This window comes from Heterodontus francisci, chromosome 11 (genome assembly GCF_036365525.1).
Source record: "Heterodontus francisci isolate sHetFra1 chromosome 11, sHetFra1.hap1, whole genome shotgun sequence".
Lineage (NCBI taxonomy): Eukaryota > Metazoa > Chordata > Chondrichthyes > Heterodontiformes > Heterodontidae > Heterodontus > Heterodontus francisci.
The window spans coordinates 77,471,312-77,484,626 of NC_090381.1; the positions used below are offsets into that span (position 1 = coordinate 77,471,312).

The 13,315-nt window shown below is 43.4% G+C and overlaps 1 protein-coding gene across 1 annotated transcript in view; it reads right to left on the reverse strand.

Annotated features, from left to right (window-relative positions):
- LOC137374906 (intestinal-type alkaline phosphatase-like) overlaps nt 1-13,315 on the reverse strand; it is a 53,598-nt gene that overhangs the window by 25,072 nt on the left and 15,211 nt on the right. Inside the window, exon 5 of the mRNA XM_068041487.1 lies at nt 7,086-7,258. Coding sequence (XP_067897588.1) covers nt 7,086-7,258 — 173 coding nt within the window. The remainder of the gene's footprint in view (nt 1-7,085; nt 7,259-13,315) is intronic.

The window sequence follows — 13,315 nt, forward strand, 5'->3', positions numbered from 1 at the left end:
TGCTCCTCGAGCTTGCGTTGATGATCACTGGAACACTGGAGCAGGCCAAAGACAGAAATGTTGGCATGGTAGCGGGGGGGGGGGGGGGGGGGGGTGGGGGAGGTGGGTGTTGAAATGGCAAGCAAGAGGAAAATTGGGGTAATGGTTTCGGACTGAGCGGAGGTCTTCCACAAAGCGGTTACCCAATCTGCGTTTGGTTTCCCCAATGTAAAGGAGACCACATTGTGAGCAGCAAATACTGTATACTAAATTGAAAGAAATACAAGTAAATCTCTGCTTCACCTGAAAGGAGTGTTTGGGGCCTTGGATAGTGAGGAGAGAGGAGGTAAAAGGGCAGGTATTACACCTCCTGTGATTGCAGGGGAAGGTGCTGTGGGAAGGGGGCGAGCTGTCGGGAGTAATGGAGGAGTGGACCAGGGTACCGCGGAGGGAACGATCCCTTCGGAATGCTGACAGCGGAGGGAAAGGGAAGATGCATTTGGTGGTGGCATCAGGCTGGAGGTGGCGGAAATGGCAGAGGATGTGGAGGCTGGTGGGGTGGAAAGTGAGGACAAGCGGAACCCTGTCACGGTTCTGGGCGGGAGGGGCAGGTGTGAGGGCAGAAGTTCAGGAAATGGGCCGGATACAGTTCAAGGCCCTGTCAACCACATTGCAGAGGGGGGGAGGTGTGGAATCCTTGGTTGAGGAAAAAGGAAGACATATCAGAGGCGCTGTTCTCTTCCCCCCTTCACTTGCGTAAAACCTAATTCTTTTCTAACCTTTGCCAGTTCTGATGAAAGGTCACAGACCTGAAAGGTTAACTTTGCTTCTGTCTCCACAGATGCTGCCAGACCTGCTGAGTATTTCCAGCACTTTTTGTTTTGTTGCATCTAATATAGCCACAGGCACAGCCATGGCAAATTGGCCATTATTATAGTACCCGTGAGCTGTGCGCATCAGTCACAGCCTTGAAGGCAGCTTGTCCATGATGGTAGGGATGGCAAGATTGGAACTGAAGGTGAGTCTGGGAGAGGTGCAGCCAATCCTTGGCTGGCAGAGGCCTACAGTTTCAACATGGAACTGGGAGGAGCTCTCCTGCTCCACTCAAGATTCTTCAGCAACCTCTGTGGCTTGAACAGCAGGCACCACCAAAAGCATATTTTTCTTTAAAAATGTTTTAAAACAGTCCTGTGGAGCCAGAAGGAGCAGGAGTGCTCCATGGCCTCCACAGTATCCCGAGCAACCTCTGTGCCCCACTCTATAGCTCCACCTCCCCTGCGAACTTACTTTTGGCTGGTGCCAACAGTGCTTAAATAGATGGCTGAAGTTAAAGGGGTGTGGGAACCAAGTGGGCACATGGGATTAGGGCTCCTGCTCACGTAGAGGATAAACACCAATAGGAACCTGTTGGGAAAAATGGTCTGTTTCCGTGTTCAAATATCTATGTAATTTTATGTAAACTTTTGTCAGAATCATTAGATTCTAGAACTCGCAAGCCTCAAGGAATTGGGTGTGAATGGCAGTAAAGACTGGAATTTTTCCAATGTTGAACTTTTTCTCCTAGTTGAGAGTCCAACAATCACAATGGATTGCATTTGCATGTAAACTATGCTCCCAAAGAACATTGATCAGAGGATAATCAGTTTCTATTGTAGGTGAGATGAGATTATAATGTTCTTGTTAATTTGTTTTGTGGAATTTTAAACTTGCTGTTCCCCAATATCAATCAGTATATTAGATACTAGCACAATGTTTGCCAACTTCTAGTTTAATCTACCTGTATTAGTCAATACTTTACAACTGAAACTCTGGTAGAATATCTGTATTGGCACAATCGGCAAAATGGGAGCAAATTGCGCCTATTTTGAGGAATTTTTTTTCTCTAGTTTCCACTCACACTTATTTACATATCGCTGAGCACAAATTTTGTGACGAAGCAGCAAAATTGGGCAGCTTTTTCAAACATACATTTATAAAACGGTTTAAAAAATATTCCTCGATATATTTAAGAGCGATAACTTGTTGCAATTTAATACTGCTGCAAATGAGTTTATCATAAATGATAAGTAATTTTAATAACTTCGTCAATCCACCACCTTTCAGTTACCAGATTTTAAATGACTGAAAATGACTTTTTAAAAATATACGGGACTATTTGCTAGATGCATTGGGGTAACATTGTCAATTTCTTAGTACATTCAGAAGCTTTTAAATTATGCCCATTGGTGTCCTTGTGCCCAAAAAAAACTGCTTAATTTTTGGAGCCTCCTTGAAAGCCTGCAAACAGGCAGAATTAGCAGGAACTCCCTATGGTGATTAATTCATCCTGTGGGCACGGCCAGTTTTGAGGGCACAGTCGGTTTCACAGAATCACAGAATAGTAATAGCACAGAAGGCAGCCATTCAGCCTGTCGTGCCTGTACTGGCTCTCCAAAGAAGCAATTCACTTAGTGCCACTCCCCTGCCCTTTCAGATAATAATTCAATTCCCTCTTGAATACGTTGACTGAACCTTCCTCCACCGCATCCTCAGGCAGTGGATCCCAGGTCCTGACCACTTGCTGGTGAAAAAGTTTTCCCTCATGTCTCCATTGCCTTCTGGTGTGATGTTTTTAAAACTAGCACAAAAGATCACGAAACTAGAGCTGTGCTGAATGTAATTTGCACTTAAAATTCTGTGATTTTTTTGTGTCAGTTACACCGATTTTGGACAAATTGCACTGAGGAAAGCAGTATGACCAAACGGAAACTCCACCACAGCATGTTTAAGAATGATTTCAAAGAAACAGAAAATACAGTACAGGTCTCAGTGAAGATAACTAAAATCACCCAAAGGATCAAAATAGAACGTTAGAAAAATGACTTAGTTTCCCACAGTGCCTAAAATTCTGAGCTTGATTTTACACGCATTTTGCAGGGAACATAATTGCAGGGAATTTGTGTGTACGGCTCATTTCCTAGCTACCGACTCCATTTTTTTAAATTTCCAAAATATACTTTATTCATAAAAATCTGTAAAAACACTCCATCCCTCTCCTTGGCAACAATCTGTGATTAAACTGCACTGTTTGCAACCTTGGTGTCACGTTTGACTCTGAGGTGAGCTTCCGACCTCATATTCATGCTATCACTAAGACTGCCTATTTCCACCTCCAGAACATTGTCCCGACTTTGCTCCTATCTCAGCTCATCTGCTGCTGAAACTCTCATTTATGCCTTCATTACTTCTAGATGTGGCTATTCCAACACATTCCTGGCTTGTCACTCACATTCTGCTCTCCGTAAGCTTGAAGTCATCCAAAACACTGCTACCCATATCTTCACTCACACCAAGTCCTATTTGCCTATCACCCCTGTGCTTCCTGACCTACACTGTCTCCTAGTCAAGCAATGACTTGATTTTAAAATTCTCATCCTTGGTTTCAAATCCTTCCATGGCCTCATCCTTCCTTATCTCTGTAACCTCCTCCAGCACCACGACCCTCCGAGATATCTGCATTCCTCTATTCCTGGCCTCTTGAGCATCCTTGATTTTAATCACTCCATCATTGGTTGTCACGCTTTTCTACTTCACTTTCCTCCTTTAAAACATTCCTTAAAACCTACCTCTTTGAACAGGCTTTTGGTCATCTTACCTAATATCTCCTTGGAGATCCAAGGGATCGATTAAGAAGGGGAAAATAGAGTACAAGAGCAAGCTTGCAGGGAACATAAAACCTAACTGTAAAAGTTTCTATAGGTATGTGAAGAGAAAAAGATTGGTGAAGGCAAATGTAGGGCTCTTACAGTGAGAAACAGGGGAATTTATTATGTGGAACAAAGAAATGGCTGAGCAACTAAATGCATACTTTGGTTCTGTCTTCACAAAGGAGGATACACATATCATACCAGAAATGTTGGGGAACACAGGGTTTAGTGAGAGGGAGGAACTGAAGGAAATCAGTATTAGTAGAAAAATGGTGTTGGGGAAATTGATGGGATTGAAGGCCGATAAATCCCCAGGGCCTGGGGATAATCTACATCCCAGAGCACTTAAGGAAGTGGCCCTAGAAATAGTGGATACATTGGTGGTCATCTTCCAAGATTCTATAGACTCTGGAACAGTTCCTACAGATTGGAGGGTAGCTAATGTAACCCCACTATTTAAAGAAGGAGGTAGAGAGAAAACAGGGAATTATAGACCAGTCAGCCTGACGTCGGTAGTGGGGAAAATTCTAGAGTCCATTACCAAAGATTTTATAGCAGAGCACTTGGAGAACAGTGGTAGAATTGGACAGAGTCAGCATGGATTTACGTAAGGGAAATCATGCTTGACAAATCTATCAGAATTCTTCGAGGATGTAACTAGTAGAGTTGATGAGGGGGAGCCAGTGGATGTGGTTTATTTGGACTTTCAGAAGGCTTTCAACAAAGTCCCACATAAGAGATTAGCGTGTAAAATTAAAGCGCATGGGATTGGGGGTAGTGTATTGCGATGGATAGAAAATTGGTTGGCAGATAGGAAACATAGAATAGGAATAAACAGGTCTTTTTCCGAATGGCAGGCAGGGACTAGTGGGGTACCGCAGGGATCGGTGCTAGCACCCCAGCTATTCACAATATATATTAATAATTTAGATGAGGGAACTAAATGTAATATCTCCAAATTTGCAGATGACACAAAACTGGGTGGGAGGGTGAGTTGTGAGGTGAAAGCAGAGAAGCTTCAGGGTTATTTGGACAAGTTGAGTGAGTGGGCAAATGCATGGCAGATGCAGTATAATGTGGATAAATGTAAGGTATCACATTGACAAATCTATCAGAATTCTTCGAGGATGTAACTAGTAGAGTTGATGAGGGGGAGCCAGTGGATGTGGTTTATTTGGACTTTGGTATCAAAAACAGGAAGGCAGATTATTATCTGAACGGCTATAAGCTGAGAGGGGAATATGCAACAAGACTTGGGTGTTCTTGTGCACAAGTCGCTGAAGGTAAGCATGCAGGTGCAACAGGTGGTAAAAAAGGCAAATGGTATGTTGGCCTTCATAGCGATAGGATTTGAGTACAGGAGCAGGGATGTCTTGCTGCAATTATACAGGGCCTTGGTGAGGCCACACCTGGAATATTGTGTGCCGTTTTGTTCTACTTATCTGAGGAAAGATGTTCTTGCTATAGAGGGAGTGCAGCAACGGTTTACCAGACTGATTCCTGGGATGGCGGGACTGACGTATGAGGAGAGATTGAGTCGGTTAGGATTATATTTGCTGCAGTTCAGAAGAGTGAGGGGGGATCTCATAGAAACCTATAAAATTCTAACAGGACTTGGCAGGGTAGATGCAGGAAGGATGTTCCCGATCGTGGGGGAGTCCAGAACCAGGGGTCATAGTCTAAGGATATGGGGCAAACCTTTCAGGACTGAGATAAGGAGAAATTACTTCACCCAGAGAGTGGTGAGCCTGTGGAATTTGCTACCACAGAAAGCAATTGAGGCCAAAATTTTGTATGTTTTCAAGAAGGAATTAGATATAGCTCTTGGGGCAAAAGGGATCAAAGAATATGAGGGGAAAGTGGGAACAGGTTGCTGAGTTGGATGATCAGCCATGATCATAATGAATGGCGGAGCAGGCTCAAAGGGCCGAATGGCCTACTCCTGCTCCTATTTTCTGTGTTTCTATGTGATGTGTCTTGGTGTCATATTTTCTTTTATAATCCTATTGGGAAATGCCTTGGGATGTGTTATTACAGTAAAGCTATATAAATATCAGTTGTTATAGTTGTTGTTGAACATGGAGTGGAGCCAAGATATGTTTGAACGCGGGGATCAATAGATGGGTCTAATAGATGAAGGAAATTGGAGCTTTGCATAATTATTTGTATAACCCACTCGCATCCGAATTTATTTGATGTTTTATGCTGGGTATTTGTCTTATTGCAGATCAGTGAGGACAGCAGTGTTTGTCAAGTGGGACAATGTGGAACAGGGTAAGTTAGAATCTACAGAGGGTGGAGGATGGGAATCCAGCATGGAGAGTGATACAGTAGTTGCAACTGGATGTGATAAATCTATGTCAGAGGCAGAGGGACTGAGCTGGAGACAGAAGTGGAAAATGTTGCTGAGATGGAAATATGTGGAATACAATGTAAAGTTCATATTTCAACTTATGGTTGAACAGGGTGCGAAGTTTTCCAAAAGTCCAGCTCGAGAGAATAGCTGGGGAGGGTGATAGAATGGTAATGGGACTAAAGATGATGGATTTAGTTTTTCTGTTAGTAAAGTGGACACATTTGTGGCTTATCTAAGACTTTGTATTGGACAAGCAGTCTGAGAGCACAGAGACGGTCAATAGAAGTGTTATTGCTGGGCATCATCAGCTTACATGTGAAAGCTAACCCTGTACCTGCAGAGATTGTCACTGAGAAACAGTACACAGATAGGAAGATGAGGATGTCTAACCTAGATATCTGTGGGATTCTTAGATAAGAGGGTGCAGAGAGGGTAAAAAAAAATTGTTGTTGATGTACTGGCTTCATTCAGATAAGTAGGAATGGAGTCATGTGAGGACAGTCCTGTGAAGTTGGACAATGGAGGAATAGAACATGAATCAATATTGGAAAATTTCTCTTAAATGGCCTGGTCACTGTTTGGGCATATACTGGAGTGAAGTTAACCATCATCAAAAGGCTGAAAATGGTTAAAATTGCATTAGAAACAAGTATGGAAAGTAACTGTAAAAAATTAACTACTTATCTATTTTAAATGTATGATTATTAAAGCTTTTTTATGCTGCGAGTGGTTACAATCTGGAATGCAATGCCTGTAAGGGTAGTGGAGACAGAATCAATCATGGCTTTCAAAAGGGAATTGGATAAGCACCTGAGGGAAAATTTGGCAGGGCTGCAGGGGAAGGGCAGGGGTGTGGGACTAGCTGAGTTACTCTTACAGAGAGTTAGCTTGGACATGATGGGCTAAATGGCCTTCTTCTGTGCTGTAACCATTCTATAATTCTATGATTTTATGCTTAGATGAACAAATTAATTAACTAATCCTTAATTAAAATGAAGGACTATTATAAAAAAGCATTGAGATTTGACTAACCTCAGAACCTTATAAAAATCCATTAAACTTACATCAATATCCACGTTATTTATTAGCTGAAAAGCAATGTCTTTGCAACCATTCTTAATTGCATCAGATGGCAAATTGGCATCACTGTACCAATTTCTCTCTGCAACATGGGCGTAAGTAGCAGCTGGAGAAGCATGTTGAACCCGAGTGGTTGTCACAATGCCAACTGATTTTCCTGTGCAAAAGAACAAATTTAAATATCAGCTAAAATAGGTGAAAAGTAGTGTACAGAAAAAGTCACAGTAAATTTTGCCATAAATCAAAACATGGAGCCATAAATACAAGATAGTTACTAATAAATACAATAGGGAAATAAGGAGAAGGTTCTTTACTCAGAGTGGTTAGAATAGAAACATAGAAAACATAGAAAATAGGAGCAGGAGTAGACCATTCAGCCCTTCGAGCCTGCTCTGCCATTCATTATGATCATGGCTGATCATCCAACTCAGTAGCCTGTTCCCGCTTTCGCCCCATACTCTTTGATCCCTTTAGACCCAAGAGATATATCTAACTCCTTCTTGAAAACATACAATGTTTTGGCCTCAACTGCTTTCTGCGGTAGCAAATTCCACAGGCTCACCACTCTCTGGGTGAAGAAATTTCTCCTCATCTCAGTCCTGAAAGGTTTATCCCGTATCCTTAGACTATGATCCCTGGTTCTGGACTCCCCCACTATCGGGAACATCCTTCCTGCATCTACCGTGCCAAGTCCTGTTAGAATTTTATTGGTTTCTATGAGATCCCCCCTCACTCTTCTGAACTCCAGCAAATATAATCCTAACCGACTCAATCTCTCCTCATACGTCAGTCCCACCATCCCAGGAATCAGTCTGGTAAACCTTCGCTGCACTCCCACTACAGCAAGAACATCCTTCCTCAAAGAAGGAGACCAAAACAGCACACAATATTCCAGGTGTGGCTTCACCAAGGCCCTGTATAATTGCAGAAAGACATCCTTGCTCCTGTACTCGAATATGAAAGTCACTACCAGAGGAAGTGTTTGAAGAAAATAATTTAGATGCTTTCAAAATAAAACTAGATGAGTACATGAGAGAAAAGGGAGTAAAAAGATATGAAAGGCTGAGCTGAGATAGATGGAATATTTGCGGGGGGGCAGGTGGTGGGGATGGTAGGAGACTCGTCTGGAATATTAACACCAGCACAGACCAGTTGGGCTGAATGGCCTGTTTCTATTCTGCATTCTATATAAAGTGTGTATGTGTGTATATATACATATATAGTACATTCTAGGTAATATAAGCCATTTAGTTGTGAAGAATCATTAGACTTTCAGGACATCCTTTACCTTGATGAGCATAAACTTCACAAAAGCTTTATAAAAAGGAACTTTCAGCATTTGTAATAAGATGGAGCAAGCTGCTTTTCAACAATGTACATAATCTGTTTGTGTCATGTAGCTTATCAAGAATAAAAAACGTCTGTCTTTATCAATAAATAAATATTGCTCTGGACAAACATATTCATTAGTTTTGTTCAGTAACTAACTGGGCAAAACTCTATGCAGCGGTATAGGTATAAATGTCTTGTTTTCTTTGCTGTCCAGTTGATCTACCATATCTGATAGCCTCAGCAAACATTTTGTTGCTTCAATAAAAATTGAATATCTCTTCACAGATATTAAAACACACCTGTTTGTAGACTCTGAGTTAGTTAAGATGAAAGTAACAGCAATGCAGCAATGCACTAGTAACAGCAATGCAGAGTACTGGGCTAATGGGAAGATTCTTGGTAGTGTAGATGAGCAGAGAGATCTTGGTGTCCAGGTACATAAATCCCTGAAAGTTGCTACCCAGGTTAATAGGGCTGTTAAGAAGGCATATGGTGTGTTAGCTTTTATTAGTAGGGGGATCGAGTTTCGGAGCCACGAGGTCATGATGCAGCTGTACAAAACTCCGGTGAGGCCGCACCTTGAGTATTGCGTGCAGTTCTGGTCACCGCATTATAGGAAGGATGTGGAAGCTTTGGAAAGGGTGCAGAGGAGATTTACTAGGATGTTGCCTGGTATGGAAGGAAGGTCTTACGAGGAAAGGCTGAGGGACTTGGGGTTGTTTTCGTTAGAGAGAAGGAGGAGGAGAGGTGACTTAATAGAGACATACAAGATAATCAGAGGGTTAGATAGGGTGGATAGTGAGAGTCTTTTTCCTCGGATGATGATGGCAAACACGAGGGGACATAGCTTTAAGTTGAGGGGTGATAGATATAGGACAGATGTCAGAGGTAGTTTCTTTACTCAGAGAGTAGTAGGGGCGTGGAACGCCCTGCCTGCAACAGTAGTAGACTCGCCAACTTTAAGGGCATTTAAGTGGTCATTGGATAGACATATGGATGAAACTGGAATAGTGTAGGTCAGATGGTCGGCGCAACATCGAGGGCCGAAGGGCCTGTACTGTGCTGTAATGTTCTAATTCTAATTTAAAAAAGGGCAAAGAGATTGAGAAAGTGAATGTGAATCATGAGCTAAATGATTGAGCAAGCACCGAATACGACAGACATGTTGCTCAAGTCAGAGAATTCCAGTCTGCTACAGTTCGATCATAAGACCAAGAAACAGCTCTAAGTATTTGATGTTCCAAATCTTATCAATTTTTATAGCAGGTGTAACAACTACATTAAGCAATTTGGGTTAGGCCTGTCAACATTTTGAATACAGTGTTTTATGGTTGAACTTTAACCAATAGCCCTAGATATAGAGCATGAGACCAGTTGAGAAACAAGGAGCTGAGTCAAGGGGGAAACAATAAACAACAAACGAAAAAAGAGAAGCTATAAAAAATGAAAAAGCCAGGGCAAACCCAGTATTTCAGAACCCGAGAATGAAAGGAAAGAGCTGGGGAGGAGATTATAACCTTATCTACCTGGCAGTAAGTAGGTGAGAAAGCAGTTAAAATCCATCGGATGATTAACCCACCAATGTCCCGTCAGGATCCCTGTTGCCAATTTTTATCTGTACTTCTGGATAGGTGGCTCACCCAAATCCAGCAGGGTCCTCTTTAAATATGCAGAAGGAGGTGCAGTGATGTCACTGGAAAGGGGAAAAAAGGTTACATGGGATGGAAATATTAAAGGGTTAATGTGGAGAACCTAAAGCACAAGGACATTTTGAAGAGAGACTTTTTTGAGAGGATTTTGAAGGAAAAGAGAAAAATGAGAGGTTTTAGGAATTTCAAAGTGGAAGGTATAGTGACTGAAATATTGGCCAATAATGGTGGAGCAGAAATCCAGGGGCAAATTTTACAGACCCCCTGACGTTGGGGGTCATGGCAGGGGGACAGGAAAATGCCTCCAGGAGAGGCCCGCCATGGGCCTCGAAGCCAGGAAGGCCCGGCTCCATATTGGCGGTGGAGGCAGCAAGGCCTCGTCATGCCCCCGCCCCTCCCACGGCTAGGTGGTGGACTCAAAATTTAAATATATTAATTTATTTAAAGTATTAAATTAAATACTTACCCACTCCCGCCATTTGTCCCACTGCAATATTTGTGCCATTGGCCGGCACTCTTGCACCTTTGGATCTCCATCCTGAGGTCTGATGTGGGAAACTGGTGGGGAGCAGGAAGCAGGTAAGTATTTCAGTGCGGTGGCAGGGGGAGCGGAAAAAGCGATTGGTCTCGAGGATGGTGGGAAGGGGTTGAAGGAAAAGTTCATGAACTTTGTGGGGGTGGGGGGGAAGAAGATCAGGCACGGAAGGTAGGTATTTGTTGGGGGGGGTGGTGCGGTGGCGGTAGAGAAAAGAATGAACTGTATGGTCATGGGGGGGGTTGCGTGGGAGAGGGGCGTGAAACATTCCGGTAATATTTTTAATAAAATGTAAAAGGTCTAAAACTTTAAATATGTAAATTAAATTGAAGGGTTCGAAGCCCTTTAAAAATGGCATGTCATTGAGGGGCAGGGGGGATGTGGTCCGCCCTGACCATGTAAATGAGCCTCCACGTTTATTATTGCGGCGGCTCCGCGGAGTAAAGTCCACGCATGTGGGCCGCCACCTTTGACGCTCGCTGCCAACATCAGCGATGAACTTGTAAAATGCAGCCCCCAGAGTCAGAAAAGTAGAGGCTTCAGACTGGGATATACAGAGAAGATCACTCAAATAAGATTGGTGGAGGAATTTGAAAACAAAATAACAGTGACGCATTCAAAGATCTTGGAGAGAAAGGGAAGGTGGGCTATGTTTCTTTTAGAAGGGGGAGGAATGATTGCAGTTTTAAAAGGAAATGGTGCAAGTGGTTAGGGAAAGTTAAACAGTGTTGGTCCAAGAAGCTGAGTCAGAAGAAGATTAAGGGAACAGGGAGTGAGCAGCAGGGAGGAAATTCATTAGATGTGGGTGAGAAGAGAAACAGCAAAGTAAGGGAACTGAGAGGGCTGAGTTGAGAAGGCAGCAGAGCAAAGGACTGGAGGAGGCATTGCTCAGTAATGTCCTTAAGTACAATAGTGTGAATTCTAACTCTCCCCAAACAGCAGGAAAGGGGTAGGGAAGAACTTAAAAATGAATAGCTGCATTTTTGGCCTTTCCACATTTTAACTGCTGGTTTTGGTGGTGGATGAGGCTACTGTTGAAGTCCTGTGGGAGCTTCATTCATAAATGCAAGTCTCATGATGTACATGGAAGCCTTATGGCATTTTTAGCTGCTCCTGTACGGGGCACTCTCCATGGCCACCCCACCAGGTAAAGCTGTTTGGAAATCATCAAGGCCCTTTCCTTAGTGGCACTGGGAGGAGCAGAAGTGATACTCTGGGTTACACAGGAAATATCTGGGCCTCAGCTGCCTGGGGCTCACTGTTCCCCAGCTGAGATATCCTTGAAACCTGCTCCCCACCCCAGGATTGTCTTGCTGCCAATAGCTTTCTCTTGGTGCTGGCAATGGGCAACAAGGCCGGACAATCTTTGTCTCCCCCGCAACCCTTCCCTCCCCATAGGCCAGCTGCCATTTTCTACTGGAAATTAGCTTGTGGCTGATCAGCACTGTTCAAATGAGACTTGGCATTTAGAATTGGCCCTAATGTTTTAAAAAATCTTTCTATATCTGTTCCAGCTTCATAACTCACAAAAAGTAAATATCCAAAGAGAGTTTAAATTTTACCATTTAATTTGGACAAATAATTGAGAAAAAACACAAATTATTTGAAATCTTATTTGTCCCTCTCCCTTCAAAGATTTTACATTCACAAGGTCTACTCTGTTTGGGAAACTGACCCAGTTGAACATTTTGGCAATACTGCTTTGTACAGAATGTTAAATGCAAGGGGGCGATTTTCCCTGGATATTTTAGGCACGAAAGAGTCTCTGAGGTGGCCAAAAATGAAGTCTTACGCTGCAACGCCAGTTTAGCCCATGTTTAGCACAAGATGCCATTTTGGTAAAGGAGTTGAACTCGGTACGCAAACACTACAGTTGTGAAGGATGGATCTGGCTACATTACTGTGGAACAATCCACTCAACTGGACCATGCTGTACCACCTGTGCCTCATGGAAAAGTTGGCACAGGAAAACACATTTGACCACAAGTCCATCAGGCAGTGGTCTGCACGTAAGGTCCTCGAGTCCCTGGAGGAAAAGGAGATAGTGGATCCTGTTGGATAGTTTCCTAAGCAGACTTTCAAACCTCATTTGGCACAATGCCTCATCACCAGAACTTTCAAACAAGCACCAAGACGTAATTTGGCTGGTGGTGAGAAGGGCCCTCCCCGTCAGATCCTTCCTGCCTGACCTCAGTTGCACCGCCTCTGCACGTTGCCCTTGAGGTGGCTGTGGTGAGGAAGAGACTGTCGTCTACCTCCTTCTGGAATGTGTCTTCACAAAGCAGATGTGGAAAGAGATGCAGTGGTTTTTGTCGAGGTTCATCCCAAGCAGCTCTGTAACACAGGAGTCTGTGCTCTACAGGCTGTTCCCAGGGACGCACACCGAGATAAACATCAACTGCTGCTGGAGGACCATCAACTCAGTGAAACACACTTCAGTCTGCCTGAAACATGCTGGACTTCCAGTGCAAAGAGCTGTCAATGACCGAGTGTTGCAGATTGGCACATTCCAGGGTCCAGGACTACATGCTGGAGGACGCACTGAAGCTTGGAGCAGCCACCACAAGTACTCAATGGGGAATGCCACTGTGTAAGGTCCTCCTGCCATAGCACACCGAGGGTCTGGAACTTGTGTAAAACCCCTATGGCTATCTGCATCAGTGAATGTTTGACATGAAATGTAAATGCACTTTGTAAG